Source organism: Cygnus atratus, chromosome 4 (assembly GCF_013377495.2).
Source record: "Cygnus atratus isolate AKBS03 ecotype Queensland, Australia chromosome 4, CAtr_DNAZoo_HiC_assembly, whole genome shotgun sequence".
NCBI classification, from domain to species: domain Eukaryota; kingdom Metazoa; phylum Chordata; class Aves; order Anseriformes; family Anatidae; genus Cygnus; species Cygnus atratus.
This window is the reverse complement of record NC_066365.1, coordinates 52,991,598-53,013,966: the sequence shown is the minus strand read 5'-3', so window position 1 is coordinate 53,013,966 and position 22,369 is coordinate 52,991,598. Positions and strand designations below refer to the sequence as shown.

The 22,369-nt window shown below is 42.4% G+C and overlaps 1 protein-coding gene across 24 annotated transcripts in view; it reads right to left on the bottom strand.

Moving 5' to 3' along the window:
- Positions 1-22,369, bottom strand: part of APBB2 (amyloid beta precursor protein binding family B member 2) — a 170,916-nt gene that overhangs the window by 88,682 nt on the left and 59,865 nt on the right. For 20 of the 24 annotated variants that reach the window (XM_035555365.2, XM_035555219.2, XM_035555247.2 and 17 more), the window contains 2 exons: positions 15,826-15,935; positions 1,762-2,562 (listed from right to left, as the gene is read on the bottom strand). In XM_035555365.2, the coding sequence (XP_035411258.1) occupies positions 1,762-2,562; positions 15,826-15,871 (847 nt within the window). In that variant the 5' untranslated portion in view covers positions 15,872-15,935. Of the gene's footprint in view, positions 1-1,761; positions 2,563-7,004; positions 7,074-15,825; positions 15,936-22,369 lie in introns of all 24 variants that reach the window. The other 4 variants (XM_035555261.2, XM_035555283.2, XM_035555446.2 and 1 more) reach the window with 1 other exon arrangement.

Sequence of the window (22,369 nt, the reverse complement as noted above, 5' to 3'; positions counted from 1 at the left end):
AAACTGTCTGCTTTTGCAGATTTTTCTTCTGGATGCCCTTCTCCCTTTGGTCGCTGCCGTTAATTACGGAGGCATGAGCACAAGGGTTGGAGGACCACATGCAATGCACTCCTCTTGCCCAGGTGTCGTGGCAGAGAGGAGCCCTGGTGGTACCCATCCTATCAAGTGTGAGCAAAACTGCCAGCCCCCAAACATAGCCCAGAGAATCCTCTTTTCTGAGTGCTGAAAGAGCCTGGACGTCACACAGGGGCAATACACAGCTTTAAAGAAAAAAATTAAACACGTTAATTAACAGAAAGAGAGACAAAACTTACACTAGCTCATCCTGGGTGACCCTTATTTAATTAAGTTACTTGGAATTATTCTCATTTAGTTTTCACTGAATGTAAATTTTCTACCCACATTTCTGCCCCCGAGCCTGCGGCAAGTACAAAGACAGAGCTAACACACTCAGCGTTGTTATCTAAAAACCTCCTATTGATGTGTTCTCCAGCAAATGTTATCAGTGCTGCCACACACATTGAATCCGTATTATTGCTCGGGACACACGAGCAGCAATCTCAGAAAACTGAGAACAATTTCATTGTGCACGTGAAGAGACGGCTGCACAAAAGTTCTCTGAACAGCAAAAGGTTTGTTACACATCAAAAAAGATCAGAGGATCCATTGTATGTCACACAGTGGGTGGGGACTTCTTGCTGTGCGTAGAAAAAAACCACACTAAAAAGCCAACTCACTACTGTTATAATCACACACACAACTGAGACTGCCACAAATGCTACAGGCACGTAATAAAGCTGTGAATTTGGATGACTGCAACCTCCAAACAGTACAGCACCTCTATACTGTAATAAATGAAATCACTTAAAATACAAACAACATGCGACAAATTTGTTTAGCCACACATCACCTTGAGAATCGCACCGCCTGCCCCCATTTTGAGGGTCGTATCTTTTTTTAGATCCAAGTCTACATACAAAGTCCATGAACCAGAATAAATGAGATCTCCGCAGTTTAAAAATAATACGGATGTGTTGTAAATCACAACAAAGCCCATGCAGAAGTCACCATTACTGCTCAAATAATTAATGAGCCCAGGCTTTCAAAAAATGACACGCCACAATTTCAGCTGCTGAATTACTGCATGGAACTGCTGCGTGAAAAAACCCAAACACATTAGTTAAATGACCCAAGTTAAATGATATAAAAGTATATCAAGTGACTGGGAGTGGAGTGGGGATGCTCACAGAGTTGAGTTAGAAAACTAAAATCTCTGAACCTGAAAATCCTTGCTCAAAAGCAACAGTTCTTACTCAGAAATGTTTCTGCTTGCCATCTGTAGGCAAATATAAGGCAATGATGCCTACTAATTACCAGGCATCTCCAGACAATTAGGTACATCTCATAACACCTACCCACCAAGCAAAACACCACTTACAAACTAGCAGTGGTGAGTTCACGTATTACTGACAGCGTCGAAGCAGTTTGGAATTACTGTGAAAATTAAGGCCTCTTCATTTTCAGGCCCCTGCCTACAGCATCTGACGGTGCCCTTCCTAAAGCAAAAGGCAAGCCACTAGCACCAAACAGGAGGCTGCCACGCCTTCCCAAAAGGATGGGGAGCTGTATGGTGGCCCAGCATTTGTGTTTCAACCACTCCCCCAGTAAAAGCAGTGCTGAGTCGCCCCACTCCTTCCAGCCACCAGCTGAGAAGACTCAGCAACACGTTTCCAAAACTACAAGCAGCTTTTGCTCGCCTACCTGTCTCGTCGGGTGAGCTCGGCGAAGCGCTGTCCTGGGACAGCGTGGTCCAGCTGGAGTCCTCATCGCTCGGAGCCAGGTTTTGAATCCTGTGGAGCGCACAGTCCGTCTTGGCCCCCGTTTTCGGGTGGTCTTTCTTAGTCTCGGGGCTCGAAGACACCATGGCAGCTTGGCCATCCTCTGGGCTGGACTGCTTGTTTTGTTTCCGGGGCAGGGCTTCCCCATTGACAATAATGGTAGAAGCCTGGCTGTTGCTTTGTGCAGATTTATCCTCCACAGCGACAAAACTCTGCTCTAGCTCTCTAGTGGACGTCTCCAGGTCTGCATAGTAATTCAGGAAGCTCTTGGTCCTCCTGGGCTGCAAGGGTAATATTTCACAGCCGGAGGAATCCTGCGGGATTGGCTCTTTACCTTCAAACTTCTCAGAAGTTACGTTCATGCCTGCCGTGGTACTGAGGTTTTTGTTGGGATCCTGCTGTCCCTGCTCCGCGGCTTTCCGCAGCTGGTTTTCTCCATTCTTCACCAGCTTTATGTTGGCAGAGCTGCTCCCCAGAAGGGGCTGCGCTGCTGGGTCGGAAAGGCCCATGGCCGTCTGAATGTTAGTCAGGGCGTATTTTTTCCTGCATTTGGGGGGAGTGCTGTTCTTGCTCTCGGTGTGCCTGATCTCCGCGTTCAGAAGCTCATTGTGAGAGGAGCGCAGGTTGAGGGTGTTCGGCGGGGTGGCGGGGTTATTGCGATTCACAGCGTCCGGCGCGCTGCTGCTTGCCATAAACACCGCCAGCGCGTCCACACTGGAATCGACTGCAAGAGCAAAAAGAAGCAGCCATGAAATACGTTTGTTATATGTTATTTTGCCAGGGCTTCTGGTGAAGGGATGCGGCACTTTATATAATCGCTTTACAGTAGGAAAATTACCACAACCTAAGTGGGTAAGAGAATAGACAAAAGCTTTGCTTATTTAATAAGGAAAAACAGAGGCAGAAAAATAGAGAGAGATCAGGACTGTGAAGCTGGGAAACAAGCAGAGAGCTTGACCCTATACAACGGATGTAGATTTTTTTTTTTTTTTTTTTTTTATGTTGGAGCTTCTGTGGTCCAAGGGGACTGCAGGGGACAGGAGGGGAGCCCATAACAAACGCCTCGGAGTCCAGACGCTGCCCACGCTGTCGTTTTATTTTAGTATTGCACCACTACCACCTCAGAGGAGGAACAGGGTAAGGACCCCTTTACGGCTTGTCACTAGGAAGCAGAAAATTTGAGAAACTCGTACACAGATTGCAGGCAGATGTTGCTCCTTTCTCAATTACTGCTGTCAGCCTGGCTGGCCAGCCTGCTCCTGCCTCTTCACATCGGAAATTTCTCTGCCATTTCTTTCTTTTCTTTTTCTTTTTGCGGGAAGGAGGGATGAGGGTCAGAGAGCAGAGAGGAGAGCCATGGAAGACAAAAAGAAGAGGAAGCAACCTGGATGCTTTGCTAGACACAGCACCGCACTACACAAAGCTGTATTCAGTTTCTGGGAGGGGGGGGAGATGGTTATCAAAAATCACTCGATAATGTCCTGCTCTAGTTCAATCCACTTAAAAAAAAAAAAAAAAAGACTACTCCAAAGATAACGACAGGTCACTATTTCTACAGCTCACAAACTTCAAGGTTAAGGATGCAATGTACATCCTAAGAGAGAGTACACATTTCACAGTTAAATAAAAACAGACTTTTTTTCTACTTGTGGACAAGTTTCTGATTTTAATTAGCCAGGGTACAGCTCACATTCTGAAAAATTCAAAGTTTCTTGAGGGAACAAATTTTTAGACTATGAAGAAATGATTTTTTTTAAAGAAATATCACATGTTTCTCTGCTGCCTGTTCACGGCTCCCACTAATCTGCACAAACACCCCTTGAGCACCTCAGCTTGCACACTGCGGTGGTCACGGTTGTCTGACACCTGGCAACCAAAGAAGAGGCCGATTAATAAATGGCTCCCATCTGCCACCGCACGAAACACCCTTTCTGTTGGTACCAACTCTCAGCTATCACCGACTGCTCACACTGCACATGGGAACATGTTTGGGGCTTATCCAGGAATGAAAAGTTACAAGTTGAGCTAGCTGACGAGAGAGAATTCCAGCCGAGCTGTGCTGCATCCCTGTATGTTTGATACAGGATGGATCAGAGTGCTGTATAGATTTACAAGAGATTAAACATACTGGTTTTAAACAAATATCTACGTAAACACACAGTGAAAAGGAGCACTTCAAGGTGTTAATAACTGAAGGCACAGTTGCCTTCCCTTTCATGGGCTTTCAAAGCTACGTGCTCCCAACCATCGCTCCACTCCATTTAAAACCAAGCAGACCAAATTTAATCTTTTCTTCTTTGAATCACTCACCTAGAATAACTTCTAAAGCTTGTTCAAAACAGAATTTAAACTGAATTTTACAAGTTTTCACTTCTGATATTTCCTCAAATACCTCTCTATCAGCCTAGACCAACTGCAAATTCTTCAGGAGATGGAAAACCCTGCGCACACTGTGCACCAGCCTGTGTGTCACTTTACGTAACAGGTAACAAACATCCTATCGATAATTCCAGTTTTAGTCATGGAAGACTTGTAAAAGGCAATCATCATGTAATTTAAAGCGATTTTCAAGTGTACATCCCATAAACACATAACAAATGTTGCTTCCTGAATCTTGCCTAAAAACAATGAAGTCCAGTGCAAGCAAGGTCACACCTGATCCAACTTAATTTTACCAAAGCACATTTTAATCTAAAAACATTAAAAAAACCTGTTTATAGACTGACTGCTTTATATTTTTTTCTGCATCAGTTCAAGTCTGACAATTTGGAAGCTGCATATAAAAATAAATGTACAGAGCAGAGTAATTTTCATCCATTGCCTGACCTTTGCAGTGTGTGGAATTGCACGGTACCTGCGGATTTCACTAGATTAAGTTTTACTCTACATTTCAGGAAATTAAAAGAAGCATTCATTTTTTCATCAATAAATACAACTGCCACAATCTGAAACAAGACCGAAATTTATTCTTGTCATCTGTTGAGTTGCTGCATACCGTGTTTGCCACTATTTTCTACCACAAGTTTCTTAAAAAAAAAAAAAGTAATAATCTTCCCAGATAAAGCTTAAGTATCTGCCTGCCAGATTATCTTTAGCCAACATCCTGCAGCTGGAATTTCACAGATCAAAAATACTGTAAGAATAAGCCCACAGAGACGCAGAAGCAAGATGCACTATCTTCTGCTAATCTACTTGATGAAGCTGCCCGGTTGATTTATGACAAACACTGGCACGTGGATCGACGACTGAAGCAAAGCCTCCAGAGGCTCCACGTGACACCCTGCCATGTCGATGAGCTGGGCACTGAATTGGGCTGCTCATAGCATGACTGTATGCAGGAAAATGTCAGTGGGAACCTTTCATTAGGTACCACCTCCCCTCCTGAGGCCGTGCAAATAAGCAGCACTGGGACGTGCACACGGAGAGGAGCATCCTGTCCTCTTGCTGGCCGTCACCTTGTGAGCCCGGCCAGGCTCCGCAAGAGGCCCAGCCAGCACCATCCTCTCTCAATCAGAAATAAAGGTGGGAAGAAGAGAAGCAACAACAGAGGTGGAAAAAAAAGAAGAAAAACAAATGGCAAAGGACAAGTTTTGGGTCTCAAGGTCAGAAGTTGTTACCAGCCCAGGACTAGGTGAAGGGCTGGAAAACATTTGAATGCAAGGAAATGCTTAAATACACAGAAGAAAGCCTAAATTGCATGGCAGAACAGCTTAAGGAAAAAGAAAGGTAGCGTGTCCCTCCTCCTTTATACAAGACACCACGACGCTCAAAACACACCTTTATTCCCAATGGAAGCCCATCCCAACTTTCTATTTAAAAACTTCAAGGGAACGCAATTTCTTCCTGTGCTTCTGCTTCTACATGAGGTGAAGCAAACAACAGAAACAAAAAGCAGCTCCCAGCTAGGGCTTTCTACAAAATTGCTGCATAGCGTCTGTGCTGAATCAGAGTATCCCCGCCTGAGATCTGCTATCTGCACCTTCATTGCCTTTGCTCAGAGCTTGGAGAGGAGCAGAGCTCAGCCCTAGACTTCCACACTTGCCAGAGCACCTGTGCTTCCTTGTAAACAGGCTTCACCTCTCTGCTTACTTCTGAAACGTGTATTACTATTTCTAATTTTTTGTGGTGGCTGATGGTCATTTCTTCCTATGGAGAGCTCTGCTTTATGTCTTGATCGAAACCAAACATCCAAGTGTCAGTACATGCCTTAAGCGGAGTAAGAGCCTCCTATCAGTCCTGTAACATTGGCTGTTCGGTGGGCCCTAAGGCATCTGGGCGTGGAAACTGACTTCTCAGGAGAAGTCTGCCAGGCTAGTGGCTGCTTGCAATTTGTCCAGAGATGGTCATGACAGATGTAAAAAGCACTCCATTTTACAGATGTACAAACTGCACCCCAATGACCCAAGCAGCAACAACTATCATCACTTTCTTTAAGCTAAAAAGCCAACAAAAATGGACAAGCAGACCAAGAATTACTGAGCTGATGCATACCGTAGCTAGAGCAGATCAACAGCACTAACTTACGATACCCTGGTTTTACTCGTTTAGAAGAAAAATATTGGACCCTGGCAAAAAACTGAGAATAACAAGGATATTAGCAAAATTTAGGTGCTTTAAGACAGCACTGAAGTAGGTAGAGGATCAGTCGTAGCAATTCATTAATGATTCTAGTTTGCTTACTATTAAAAAGAAATCAGTCTCAGCTGCATACGTCTGATATATACAAACATAGCTATAGATATAGATTAATACACTTTCACCAGCATAATGTGCTGAACAGGAAAAAGCCCCAATTTTCTAAGCATCATAATAATATAAATAACACTATTACTTGAATGGCTTTTATTGATGTTTCTCAATCATGTCATAAACCCTGCAGAGCTGGAAGGAGGAGAGAGAAAATGTCATTACAAACAGAAACAACATTAGTACATGACTGATTTACCTTTAACTGAAATAAGAGTTTTTTGCATCTTATAATCTATAGGAATAGTTTTTTAAAAGCTGAGCAGAATTTATTCGAAAAGGCACTGTTAAAAAGAAATGACAGTCCTTGCTCTTTTTCATTTTTAAGTGCAGAATGAAAGCGAAAAATGGGCCTGGGAAGAAGAAGAAAAGGCAAGTTTCATATATTTGCATAGCAGAATCTTTTAAAGGGCATCTGACCTTGAAGTACTTCTGACATGGCTCACGGGGCGTCAGCAATGCATCAGGAAATAGATTATAATTTGAAATCTGAAAAGAGGGATCATGTAAGAATTAAAACCAAAGGAAAACACAAAATAAGTATTTAAGTATTCTAAACAAACCCTGATAATAATAACAGTGATGATCTACTGAGCTTTCAAAGCTATTAGATAATCAAAGTATGGGAGACACTGGTCTACAACCACCGAGAACAATTAAAACTAACACAGACATAATTTTTCTTAATGCATGTTTTATTAAGAGCAGAAAACATCATCAGATTAGCAATTTTTTTTTTTTGCCAATTACTCTACCATAACTTACTGAGGAAGCTACACCAGCATTGGTTAAAAAACAAACAAACAAAAAAAAAACAACCAGCAGAACAGCAGTAAGGCATATTCACATGAACAATTTGCAGAATGAGATCCAGCATATGAAACCAGTAAGTATAGCCCGCAGGGCAGATCCAACTGGAGGGAATCACAAAAAAAACTAGACAGCTGCCTCCTGTACAGGTGCCTTTCATGGCCATCTTTTTGGAGGTAAGCCACTTCTGCTGTAGTCTCTGGTCTGGATGCAAGTGATGCATACGCTGGAAGCCAAGGCATTTCTGTGCACCTATGAGTACTGCTGCTGTTGTGTCGAGGGAATGTAGGAAAGAAATAATACAAACCTCTTCATAAAGTAGATTTCCTTTCTGCAAGGCTGTCTGCTGATGACAAAATGTTTAATGACAAAATCAAGCTGTGGGGCTACGCCCACAGGTCCTGCAGACTTCACCTCATTAAAGCCTAAGCAGGTGGAGAAAATGGTTCCAGCTTGGCACTAGCTAATCCCCCAGCTTCAAAGGGTAAATGGCAATGTTAAAGCATTAATTCATAATTAAGTATCCTAGCACAGTCTTCTCACATCTCCATTTTTCTTCAATTAGAACCAGCTAAATGGTAATAAACAGACTTCAGCTGAAAGCCTCCTAATGAAGTCTAGACTTACATTAACGCAGCTGAAATCAGAATGGAGACCAGAAGATCTCAAATCAAGTGCTCCTTTTAGCCCATGTACCTACACAAATTCCAGGGGATATTAAACGCTTTCAGAAGGGAAAAAGGAGAGGGAAAAAGGCTTGGATGAAGTGCTGTGGTAAACGACAGCAACCACGGGTGTTCCTACAGCCAGTGGCCTTCTTCCCACGGCTCCCTCCAGCAGTGACATCTCTGCTGGACCAAGCCTGGAAGCCGGAGGGAGAAAGCTCAGCAAAGCCAGCAAAGCAAGCTAAGCCCCGCACTCTGAAAGGGCGCGGAGCAGTTTTGGGAACACAAGAGCGGGAAAGGAGCAGGGTTGCAAGCAGCTTGCACGTGTGCCCTCACACTCATCTGCAGACTCCTCCACATGAATCTCTGAGCTGCTGAGGATTAGAGGGATCTCTCGAGACCACTTAGTCAAGCTCAAGCAGGGCATCGCCACCACCTTCTCCACCCACCGTGACTCTGCCCTCACACCACAACAAAATCACCTCCCCAACCTGCTTGCTAATAATGCAGCTTCTCCCATTTCCAGCCGCTTCTGCCCACGTAGCCCCACTGAAACCACCATCCAGCGACCAGCTTTCCTTCCTGGCTCCCGTTTCCCCAAGCAGCCGCCTGCCAGCCTCTGCTGCCACAAAATTACATTTCTCCCTTTAGAGCTGACCACGCTGCCAACTGACTGCAACAGCCCAGCAGCAGGGTTGTGTTCTCCTGATTATGAATGGAAATCCATAATGTTGATCTGCCTTTCCATAAGGCTTTTATGGAAAAGACAACTTAAGGTCCTGCAAGGAGTTCTGGCGCTTCAGTGGAGCACACCCTCTCTTGTGCCATTTTTTCCTTCCTCCTTCCCATCCTTCCAGTCCAATTCCTCAGCGAGCAAGAAGCAAGGTACAAAATATCTCACAAAACAAATTCTAGCAGCTACAAAGAAAAAAAAAATAACCAAGAAATATGCTAAATGTATTGCTTCTTTCCTTATACCTTCATTAAGCTTGACGCACGTAAATGAGCAGTACAGATTTGACTAAGACAAACGCCGTGCTGCAGGCTACCCCAGGTCATCTCACGCTGCTTGGAGTGTTCTTCAGCCAAGCGACCCCACGGGGGAACAAAGAGCAGCACTGCCATTTACAGAAGGCGTAACCATGACACGCCATCGGGATTACGCCAGCATTTACTAAGGGGAAAAACAAGGTACCAAGTCTTCTCCAAATTCGATTTTCTTCTCTTAATCAGATTTTCACCCCTATGCAGAATGGAAAAGTCTGGCAGGCAAAACCAGGCTTGTCACAGCAAGGAGACGGAGCATGTTTTATCTTTTGGCTACAGGAAAGCAAAGATATTAAGACCTTCTGCCATCTGATCCATGAATTTTCAGACATTTATTAACTAAACTTCAGCCTTTTTTTTTATCCTATGGTGTAAATTAAACTCCTGAGCCTTAGTTTCTTTTATTTATTTTATTATTACAGGTATTAACCACTCAATCTCTGCAAATAAAGATCATACCTCAGACTAGCTGTTAATTACAACCAACCAACCCTACTTTATATGTATGCTTTACTCTAAGGAGCAAGCATTCACTTCATTCTCTCTTACAGAGACTGAGACAAGCTCAGAAATAGTAACTAAAGTTTCTGCAGTAGAGACCAACAAAGTAAGAAGGACTTGGTCTTCTAAATCCTGCAACTTCAATCTCAAGTGCCTCCCCAAAACATTTACTAATTCTGAAGATAAATAATACGTAATCAGACCTGATCAGAATTATGAAAACCAAAGCAACCAAAATGCTATGCAGGACAGGCAGTCTATCTGGGTGCTTAATAAAACAACAGAAGGGAATCAGTGGTCACAGATTTGGCACATAAAACGACTTAGACTGATTCAGGCTGAATGCAGACCAGGGAATTTTGAGCCTCCACATAAATTTAACTTAGATCATTTGATAACCCCTAAACCAGGAAGCAGATCTATTAAAGAGATGATTTATTCCTGACCAGGGTTAAAGCAGCTGGCCGGATCCACCGCAACACCGGCGTCCCACCTGTTCGTGACGGCACCAACTCAGCAGCACCAGCCTCTTGGGTCAGGAGGCACAGGCAACAGAAGTAGAGAAAAGATTTAGCACAGGTGACAACATTATTAACAGAAGGAGCAAAAAAAAAAAAAAGTTAACTAACCCCCTGTCAGATGTGATGGATGAGCTCAGTTCCAGCACAGCATCTGTGCTGAACAAGAAATAAAAAAATTATGATTATCATTACCCACCTCTCACACATCTTGTCTGTGAGCCTGCTGTTTGCAGTTTGCAAACACTTTACTATTCCCACAAAGCCTACAAAACATACTGCATATGCCTGAGCACAAACAGCTTCTCCAGGAACAACTAACTGTATATACACAAACGCAGAGAGTTCAGGTTCGCTTTTTAAAAGAATATATTTTAACAATTAAGTTCCTGGTGGCCTGGAATCAGGATTTCACCTGCAACAAACTTCAGTTGCCCTCTGAATTACATATAATAAATTTATGGCTAGTTATACATTAAGCTCTTATAAGGTTATCCAGAAATGTTTTTACCCTCAAATTACCCAGACTGGCAGTAATAGTTCTGAGCCAGCAATTACCTCATAGCTGATAACTCAAAATACATTTGAAAGAGCATGGCACACCTGCACTGTTTTCTTGTTACTATAAGATTGTGCTTAATGTCAAGTTGGGCTCTAGAAATGTAAATCTGAAAACTAAATAAGTGGGACAACCTTTCAGAAAACTCTCCACAACTCTATATGACAAAAAGAATAAATGTGTATATATTTTTAGACTCTATATAAGGAATCAACCCCCCTAATTTCATTCATTCATTCATGGTGTTTGCAAATCATTTCAAATTGCAAACAGTAAATTGAGACAAGTGAGCAAAAAAAAGTACAAGTCTTAGAACAGAGAATTAAATTGATTGCCAGGTTTTGTAAAATGAGATGATCAGAGCTATCAAGGAGAGGGAACTACAGATTTTGCACACTGACAAAATTCATTCTGTTCCAGAAAAAGAGGCCATTTTTCCATTAGAAACATTTTGTATCTAACCTAAACAAGGTGATTATATGTACACATCTGCTAAAACTGTCTTAAAGTTGGACCCATACATCCTACCCACATAGCCCTTGTTCCCAGTAATGCAGTAAGATGTATTTCATCAGAGCAGAGGATGCATCAAACCAGAAATCACGTCCACATTTTTAGTTTGTGATTTGTCCTTCCATTAAAAGACAAACTAAAATAAGGCTCATTACGCAAGGAACAATTTCAGCCAGACTCAAGATTTGCCAGTAAAACTACGTATTGTCTTCAACCAAACCTTAATGGGACAAACAGGAAATACTTCACCACACGGAAACAGTTTATATACCAATTGCTGCAGTACTGCTTAAGCTGACAGACAGCTGCGAGATGATTAAGAGGGCCATACCCCACAGTAACTCCCCTAAGTGTTATTACGGTACTAGAATATAGAGATAACTTTAATTTTGGCCTACTGAAGCACGTAAAGTTCCTTGAGAATGCTGCTGTACTACAACGAGAAACTTTTACCCACAGAACTCTTATATAAAACAAAAGGGCATGCTTATAAATAAAATCAATGCTTTACTGCATGCCTATTTTCTTTATGGTCCCCATAAACTAAACAGATCAATCCATAATAAAGTGGAAGGAGAACATAATAAAAAAAGCAACGGCACTTACTGACATTTATATTCCTCTAAAGTGTGGCTAAAAGTGTGTTCAGTTTCAACAAACTTGGCTGTGAAAGTCTTCAAACAAGTGGAAAAGAACAAGCTGCTAGCATTACTGGCCTGGATTTCAGCAGGGAGTCTTAGGGTCTCGATGTGCTAGCTATAATACTCTGCTCCTTCCTCGTGTGCTGTCACCACCTACAACTCACAGACCTTCACGAGGTGCTTTTACACTGAGGGAATCAAAGTTCCCGTGAAAGGAGACAAGCACACAACGCACAGCCCCATAAGGTGGTGGTCATCCATGGAAGTCCAGCAGAGCTACTGGGAAACCTTCAGCTTCAGGGAACTCTTCTCCAGTTTTATTGTTGAGAAGAAGTGGACCTGTCAGGGATCTGGTGTATTGCAGTGACCTGCAAGTATTTAACTGTGGTAAGAAATAAAGAGAAGTGACAATAAGCATCCATGGTTCGTAAAGGAAGGTTTTTCTCCACAGGCTCCAAATCAGCCGGCAAAGGAGGTCAGTGCTACAGACATAACTTCTTATCTGTGGGATCCAGCACCTGTCCTGGGGCTTTGCCAGGATTTCCCAAGGGACCTTGATGAAGCTGTCACGCAAGACTCCACAGAGCTTCCTAAGAAAGGTAGGAACCTAAACGAGAGAGGCTTTAAGGGGGGAGAGCAACGTATGTGCCATTGGGTACCTTTGTAAGCTGTACTCCTTGAATTGTATTCCTGCCTTTTCCTCATCTAAGATACAATGATTTTATGCAGCTTGTCAGCAACTTTATGAGAACTGCGCCTCCTGAGCATGACCCGAGCAGTGCTGATACCTGAGTCTCACACTAAGATCTCTTTACACGGAGGTCTGGAAAGGCCAGAAGATACAGGACAGGAAACTGCAGATCAAATCAAAGAGCTCCTCAGAGTGACTTACGCGAGGCAGACGTGGTGCTGTCTTCTGCAGAAGGAAAGGACGAAGACGGAGCCGCAGGCGCGAGCAGGTCCCTTCCAGCAAGTGCCGACATGGGACCGTGCCTCCGCCCTGGCATACTCCAAAGGTCAGCGAGTACCGAAACTAGCTCCCAGAAATTCCTGCATTTCCTCGCTTCTCAAGTCTTCCGAAAGAATGAGGGCTTGCTTTTGTTTTTACAGCAATCTCAGAAAATACAACTGCTGTGCATTTAATTCTAATTTGAACCCTGCCCAAGCCTTTGAGGGCATGCAGGGCAGCAAAATGGCACTGAAATCAATTCCAATTTCTCAGAAATTCTTCGCTTCAGCTTTAGTATTGTACAAACCACTACGAGTAACTAATACAAATTAACTATTATTCCAGGGACAGAATATGCACAGACGTCACATCCGAAAGCTGTATAAGACATACAGAAGCCTTTTGCTCTGGTGTGCAGAACCAAAATTTTAGCCGGTGTGAAAGAAAATTTGAGGCTACCTAAACAACACAACTCTTGTGTTTCCAGGAGGGCTGCTGCAGCCTGTGCAGAAAAGTCATTTTTACGAGCAAATATTAGAAAAGATAAAAATATGAATGAAGCTTACAAGAAATTCATGAAGGAGAAGTCTGTTTACAAAACCTAGCTTCTCAGTAGCTGGAGATTTTCCACATTGTTAAGTGTGTAATTTTCATAAGAAAAGCACAGAAAAAACCACCAAAACAGCACACAGGGGAGGCTTCCTGTCGAGTGCAAAGTCAAGACAAGAAGTGTTAGGTAGAGACAAGGAAACACCCAAGACTGCTTTCTTCACAGTAGTAATCAAGAGACATCACTTCTCTTTAACTACACATTTAAAAAGTCTAAACTAGCAGGCACCTGTTAAATTCACCACTTCCAATTTTACATTTTAAACATCTCGCTTCTTCTATACCTTCAGCATCTGTATTTCAAATACGTTTCCTAGCACTGGACTTCAAATAAGCTGTTTTCTATTTAAACTGTTACGTTTCCTTGCATAAAAAACCTTCTGCTCCTTTCCTGACTACGCAGTACGTTTACTAAATTTATGAAATAATTCAGCAAAGCAGTCAGTGTCATAAATGGCTGAAAGGTCATCTTACCACCAAAGGAGCAATACAACTGGCCACACGCACCCTAGTTCTTCCCCTCACAGAATTTATTTACTTACAGAAAGGTGGCTATCTATATACATACAGACAGACAAAAGAAAAGTCAGAGACAAAGGCTTAAGACTGCACCAAGTCCTTAACAGTACAACATGAAGATCAGAAAACGAGGGTAAAGCGATTCCTTTATTTGCAACAACTGTGATGCCTGAAATACAGTAACTGAGATGCTGCAATTACTCATTACTTACACGAAGATGACGTATTTTGCCAGTACTTTCACTAGGATCTAATCCACTATCAGAGATGTATTTCCCAAAGACTGGGCAATTTCAATGCCATTACTGTCGGATGCCCAAAGCCCTTATCATGCTAGGCACCAGGAAGTCGCACAAATCATACAGCAGCAAAACCAAAAAAAGAAAGCAAATTTCCTGGCTTAGTGACCACGAGAGGTTAAGGGAAGGGAAAACTTGGATAAACTAAAGAATAAAGCAATCATGAAGTAGATGTTTTGATATTCCTGTCCTCAGACAGTAGCTCTGGCATCAGTTGTTCCTGACACAAATCTCTGACTTGGCAGATGACAGAATAGAACAGTTCAGCTGGAAGGAACTTTCAAGGATCATCCAGTCCAACTGCCTGACTGCTTTAGGGCTAAAAGTTAAAACATATTATTGAGGGCTTTGTCCAAGCGCCTCTTGCACACTGACAGGCACGGGACATCAACCACCTTGCTAGGAAGCCTGTCCAGTGTTTGACCGCCTGTGAGGAACCCCAGAGGAGAACCCCATTTTCCCCCGGCAAACAATTCCAGTTCTTCACTGTCTGCAGCTATTAAACTAGACAACAGGGAAAACATCCTAGGCTCTTCCGGCAATAACTTAACGCCCATTACTTGTTCTGTCTAGGTAGAAATGGGAAACACTCAACTACCTACCATTACAAAGGATCATTTCAAAGCTCTGAGCTTCGAGCCTGCGCTGGGGCATGGATATCATGTCTTGCAGGATACATGGAGAGGCCAGGCTTGAAGGCCAGTTCCTAGATCATCAAGTGATTCAAAAAGATCAGTGCCATCCGGCACAACTGCCAGAGACGTATCAAAGCTGTAACAGTCACTCCTTCCCCCAGTTCTAGCACTGACAATATCCCAACGTTAATAACCAAGACAAACTCTCTGAAAAAGTACCATCTAAAATGTCAAAAGAACCATTTTAACATATTCCTCCATGACACCTATGACTAGTCTGCAGCAGAGAATAAACATGTTTTCCAGAATTTAGCTTTGGGGTTAAGAAAAACTCCACAAAGTCAAGTTCTGCATACTGGACCTCACCATCAGTTTCACCTTCTTGATGGCTAAGGACCCCCTAGGAAGCCCCACTTTTACAGCAGACAGCCTTCAGTACAAGATAACGTACTATCATCCAGGAGGATACAATTCAGAGAAAATGCAATGTGAATAGTGTACAAACACATAAATAGTCAAAACTGGGGCTGTTAGTTGCAGTTATAAGCCATTAAAGCAATAGTGCACTGTGACGCTTTAGGATAGGCTTAAGCTGTTTGTTAACTTGAAGGTATGCGCTACTAAAAACTTGGGATGGGAGCGAGAAGGAATAGCAGCTAAACTTTTGAACCCTGTAATAAATGAAGTTGGAGACCCTGAACACAAAACACAGCACACGGCAGCAGGCTTGGTCAAGTCAAACTGTAAGGGGGTTTTTTGTTTTACTATTTTTTTTTTTTCCAAAGTTCTCAAAAATACCTTTGCAGTTTGAACATAAATCAATATACTTACCATTTGGGTAAACACACAGGAGAGCTGCGTGTATCGATTAGAGTGTGTCAGCATCCTTTTACAAATAGTGTTTCAAAAAATTATAAACTTAGCGGGCTTCAAAATTAATAAAGCGACAAATAAATTAGACCAAGTGCATACGTACGTGAGCTGCTTGGCCGATAGTGAGCCCCCGGGTACCGCCTGCCCATAGTGCCAGTCAGCACATTACCGCACGCCGTCAGCTGCTCTCCCAGTATGGATCGAAACGCTTAGCTGGGGGAGGAGAAAAAAACAAGTGAAGATGTAGTACAACAGCTGTATCTTTTTCATTAAAATGCTAATGACCCCTACAAATTTCAGGATAACTACGTTTATAAATTATTCATGGTCATGTTGTCAGAGTAGATGAACTGCTGTGCTATACATGCAACATAAATTTATTATTAGTGCTTGGCCTCCATTAATAAGCTTACATAAATTTTAAGGCACACAGAAGTCTCAGGTCATACAGCAGTTTAATTTGGCCCGCAACACCAACAGAAAAACAAACACTGCAAGAGTATGCTTTTAGCTTTAAATACAGGCAGCCAGCAGGTGAGACTAAACAACATCTTAATTTTTGTGAAGCAATCAGTAAGCAACAAGTTCGTGAACAGATCACTATGGAAGCAAAACTTATCCATGCAACAAGGTAATTGCTTTGAATCCATCTCTAAAACCATTACTGGATTTACATGAATGCAGTCTTATACTAGTGCATCAGTTTTCTTAAAGTATCAAAATCCCCAAGTGACCAAGAATTGTACAACACTTATTAGGGTCAGCCTGAAACAACAAATCACAAATTCAAAATCTTAACCGAAATGCTACCAAACCTGTCAAACATCAAGTGTAAAATCTTCTAGCCTAAAAACAAAAAGTCCCATTGTTTCCATCTTTAGTGCAAGGTTTAGTACAAAATCTGAAAGTTAATTTTCAGCTTTACCCTTTTCTCAGACTACCTGAATAACCTTCACGTTCCCAGATGTCTCCCAATACCCGCTACCCGTCAACCACATGATTTATAAAGATACTTTTATTTTTATTTCATTCTCCCCCTTCCAGGTGTTGCTCTACATCAGCTTCAGTCAACCCAAATCCAGCCCGCTGTGTTTCCCCGCTTCTTCCTCCTGCTGCCATTAGCATCCCTGCACTTCTCTGGTGAGCCGGTCCAGGAGCCAACAGGGCTGAAAACCCCACGCAAAGATGCATTTCAGGCAGATCAGGTCCTGGACTGGCTCAATGGGGTTGCAGTAGCATTGGTGCTCAGTGAGGGCAAGTGGAGCAAATGGGGTCGCGGCAGCCCCGTGCTGAAAGCGACTTCAAATGCAGTAGCAGAACATCATTACAGCCCCTGGGGATTAGCTCTGAAATACAGACACCTGCAAGGCTGTGTATTTGACAGCACAAAAAAACAGGTAAAGACCTCCACTGTTTGCCAAATCAATATTGAAAAATATGTGTCCTGTTTAACTTTCCTTCTTGGAGAAAGTTTGGTGAATCAGTGAGCCCGTACACTCTCATATCTGAAAAGGGGAAGTCTGGTTGTTAAGATGAAAAGTGGGCTGTAAACAATAAAATGAAGGCGTACACTTTTTTAATACAGTAACTCTCACTGAATTATAGCCAACATCTACATTTGAGACACTGCATTCCTTCCCTCCTTAGCAGGGCAGCGTTGGAGGGGGCTGTCTGCATCATATCATAAATAAAAATTCCTAATCCCCATAACTATGCTCTTAAACAGCTGAATTACACTAGAATAAGGTTTTCCTAAAGAAGTATGGCCACAACGGGAACAAATCACTCCTAGAAGAGGCCAGGTAGGGACACAGCTGTACAACTGTTTTAAAATACGACATTTTAACAATCCCCAAATCTCTAAAAAAGACGACACAAAGATACATTCTCAGTAAAGCAGAGGTTTCATCAGTTTTTGTATAAAATGAGAATGGCAGAAATTTACAACCTGGATGAAAGCCTACCTATCAGAAGTCAATTGGGAAACAAGTGCCACACAGTTAGAGTAACTCAACTGCCCTGGAAAACAACAGGGATACTAGACTGTACGTGCCAGCAGGAACACGCCAAAATTAAGATAAATGAAGCAGCAGCTTGGCTTTTTGTTCTTTTTCAAGAATTGTCTTTGAATTGTGAGCAGAATAAACACGCCTTTCACAGTAGGATATACGCAGATATGTTTATTCAATGTACACAAACTAGATATCCACAACCGCACACAAAGCTGAGGTAAGCCTAAGTGTACCTAATGCATCAGGTCAGGTCTTCAAAATATTAGTTTTTAATCTGCTTTTTTTGTTTTCTAACAGCTGTTTATTTTGTTTTATTCTACTGCAAAAACACATTAAAAATCATGCTTTATAGTAACTTTTACATCATTGTAGTTAAATGAAAAACTATGTATATACACACACACACACACGCACATATAGTCTAATGATTTTTCTCCAAGAAGTGTTTTGATTTGACTCTGCCTGAAGAATTATTTTTGTCCCTTCTTGGTGATCTTCCATGATTTCTCTCCGAGGTGAAGGCACGGAGAAGCCCCGCACTGCGCACGCTTGCGGGCAGCCATCACACAAAGCCCGAGCAGCACCATTTCATCCCCGCCACCTGAAACCAGCGTCCACCTCACCTGATGCCCTCACATTTCTAATAGCTGCAGTGACAGACCTTAGAGCCACTCACCACCGTGCGTAAACGAGGGCATAAATCACCTTGCAAAGAAGTCTGCTCTGACTTTCTGCTGAGGCTGTCACCTTCCTAAATCATCTTCTTTACAGGGCTTGTCGCAGCTCTTCCACGTTTCTTAGTGTTCATAACCGCTGCACTGTAGTTTCATTTTACTTGTATGAATCTGACACTAGTGAAAAAATAAATACAATTCTGTGCTTTTTTTTTTTTTTTTATGTGTTTTAAATGCGTACCAAAGAGTTATGTCCAAACACTGGGTGGATAGGATCGAGTTTGCTTCACTTAATTCTGTAGCACAAACAACTCATAATCCAACCTCCATACATTTAAAAGACATTAAACCTTTTTTACACTTCAAGTTGTTCACGTATGCTGCTGCTTATGAGAGTATTAAATGGCCAGTTGACTCCTTCACCTTCCCAGGATCCCCTCCATCAATATTTGCTATAAATTACATCTGCATTCAAACAATCTACAAGGTTCTGGTGGCCAGTGCGTATGTACAATAGGTTGCCAGCAGATGCCCAAGAAAAAGGATATGAAAAAAGACAAAAGACTGCAAATTACCTACGGAAGTCACCCAAGCGTGACTGACTCCATCATTCAGCAGCCACGAAGAACAACTACGCGCAGCAGGGAAAGGAAAATGGCATTACATGAAGTTTCTCAAGGGACACCTACTCAAAAAACAAGATCACATTCCAGTGCTCTCTGGGTGATATTCTGACAAAATGCACCGTCCTTCCTTTAAAGTGTGGCTTTGAATACCAGGAAATGCTAGGGAATGTGTAAGGGGAATGCCTTCCATAAAAATAATAATAATAATAAAACACACAGCTTTCCCAGCCAGCTGCTTTCCAGTCTGCCAGCACGCAAAGCTCAGAGGGCAGTGACCACGGCGTGTGCACATGCAGACCTCATTGCATGGAGAAATCATCATCAGCTACCACAGATCTTCCAGCAAAGACTAAAACGAGAGGGTTACAATATTTAGGGTTACAATGGCAACTTCTGAATCTCATTTGCACCAAGATCAGAGAAGAGCGTTTTTCAAAGCTGACTGGCAGTAATTCTGTGTGAGAAGGTGTTTGTTTCTTCTGAAGCCGCAGGCGCCACTGTGCCTGTGTTTTCCATGGGAAGCTTTTCAAGCACAACCGGGACTTCTGTTACAGCATTTCAGCACTACTCTCCACCTTCTTCCTGGATATTGTAGGAACGAACACAGTGTTGCTGCTGTCCTTCTAAGAACGGATGCAAAACTTGGAAGCGGAGAGAAAAATAGTACTAGAAACATCAGAAAATGTCTTAATTTCGATGCTTGCCAGCTCTCAATTAACTAATGGGACGAGCTACAATTTCTTTCTCCAAACCGATGCATCTGCTAAACCCAAAATGTTCATTAACTACTCAAATGGGAAAACAAAGCCCGAATGACCACATTTTTCATTTTGCTGATATCCTCCATTAAGTACTGAAACATAGCAAAGAGCATGACTGCGTTTTATTACTCAAGACAACCTCCCAGTTCACGCATCCACCTTACCCATTCACATCCATGTTCTCTAAGTGGCTCTCCCTGCATTTCACCCTTCCAAGGGCAGCAGGGAGCAAGCAGATCCCACCTGCTGCCAGGAGAGCTGGACTTCAAGCCAGGGCCGTTTCCAACTCCCATGGTTACCAGAAGGCCCTCAAAAGACAAGCTGAACATCAGATGAAGCTGAACTCAGCTGGTTTCCAGAGTGCGAGGACAGAAAAGCAGCAATATAAACAAAAACCAAAAACGGTTTCTTTAAACAGCTCCTTCTGGAGTTGTCCCATTACCAGCCACCACAGATACCTTCTGCAACTTCCCTTATCGCTGTCCCAAGCAGCCTCCACTCTTTCTACCTTTGAAATGAAACACCAAAATAAAGCCACAAGAATTCTGTTCAAGTCTTATTACTCATTCCCCCTGTCATCAGACTTTCAACTCCTATTGCTATTTAAGTTGGCGCATTACATCCCCGGTCTGCAATGCACCAGAGCCCTGGCACTGGCTGGTGCTGCTGCTGCTTGGGGACCTGGCGGTAGCAAATGCAGGAACAAATTCAGTGAAGGCTGTGTTTTGAAACCTCAAGGCAGGGATCCTTTTCAAAAAAGTTGAGCCCTACCGCATATTTATCGATACAGATCATGTTTATCAGATATATATCCATACAGATACACACACACACACACACAATGGGCTAAAAAATACAATTTATGATTCACAGCAGAAGACTGATGTTGAAACAAAAGTATTTTAACAAAGTATTATTTTACTTGTGGCAATGGAAGGCTGTAAGACATTAGCACAGGCTTTCTTCATACTTGATTTTGACCTCACACATACAAACTTCAGCAAAAGACTTAGGGAATGGACAATTATCAAACATATCAAAGAACTTTGATGCATGGAGGGAAGAACAAAATGTTTACCTCAGAGGAGGTAACGAGACTGAACACAAGGAAAGATCCTAACAAATGGTTCAGTAGAAGCAAACTATGAACTTCTGGCCACAATCAGAGGGGAAAGGAAATACAGGTTATAGGAAAGGGTTGAAAGTACTGGACGATAAAAGAAAATTGCAATTCATATTATCATTAATGACTTTGTCACAAAAGGTGTTAGTGAAATCTGCTGGTGGCACAAATACGGAAGCTCTTCTGCAAGGAGAAAGATGCAATCACCAAAAGGAAAGCTGAAGCCTGGGAAAGGAACATAATAGAAAAGTAACGAAGTGAAATAACACAGAGCACAAGGTCTTTCATTCCGGGAATTGCTAAGAAATTCTGCTATCAGTGCTGGGCCGTGATGCAAGCCTTCGGAAATGATGGAAGAAAGAGACCCAGGTACATCAGCAGGGCACTGACCTACGCTGTTTCCAGTGCGATGCATTCACAGGGAAGGAAAACGTGCTGTCAGGTTCCAGCCCCCTGCAGAGCATTTGTACAAGGTAATGCCCAGACCTCATCCAAGCAGCACAGCAGCATCTGGTCCCTCACACACCGGAGCGATTAATGGAAAACACGGGAAATTGGACGATAATCAAGGTAACAGATTTTTGTCTTGTACGGGGATATTAGGAGTTTGGCTTACAGCAAAATGACGGCTGAGAGAAGCAACAAAAAAACCGTAATGTTGGCACAAGAAGAAAGCGCACCTAAAGCAGTCATTACTAAATTTAGGCTGGAAATTAGAACGTAGCTAACATCAGAGAGATGTGGTCCAAGAACAGCCTTCTGAAGGGTGTAATAATTAGCTAACAACAAGCTAATGGAGCTTCATCGTAAAAGTCACGAACTGGACAACACGCTGGGGTTAAGCGTTTGAAAGGGAGATGCTTCCCAGTGGTTTAGTCCTCTTAGGTGACTTTTTTTTTTTAATCCATTGTCCACAATTTATCTGTGGAATTCACCAAGAGGTGAACAAGCATCTAAACCACAATCTCAGGACTAGAATTCGGCAGGGTTATAGAACTACAAGACTACTGAATTACAAGGGTATCTGGAACACAAAGTTAAAAGAAGATAACTAAGATTTGGGGTATCAAGTTTCAAAGCATAAAACGACTTTCATCTAGTAGAAATCTGGATGAAACTTTGTAAACAGGTTACCCAATCTGCCTTCTGCACAGTTTCTGACTTCTTACTGCTCTGAAGCAGCTGAAAGCAGCAACGACTGAAAGCAGATGAACCATTTCTGAGGCAGGATTCAGGATATTATTTACACTTCTTTTTTTTTTAAAGCCCTTTGTCTAGGTGCCATGAACAAGTGAGTATCTGAAAGTCTCAATATGCCATAAACTAAACAATAGCCACAACTCTAACTTCATAAACAGTATTTTTTTTTTTTCTTGGACTGAAAATGAAAGAAAGGAACAATCTTATATGTAAACTGGTTGCCTACTCCTACATTTTGGAAAAGAAAATAA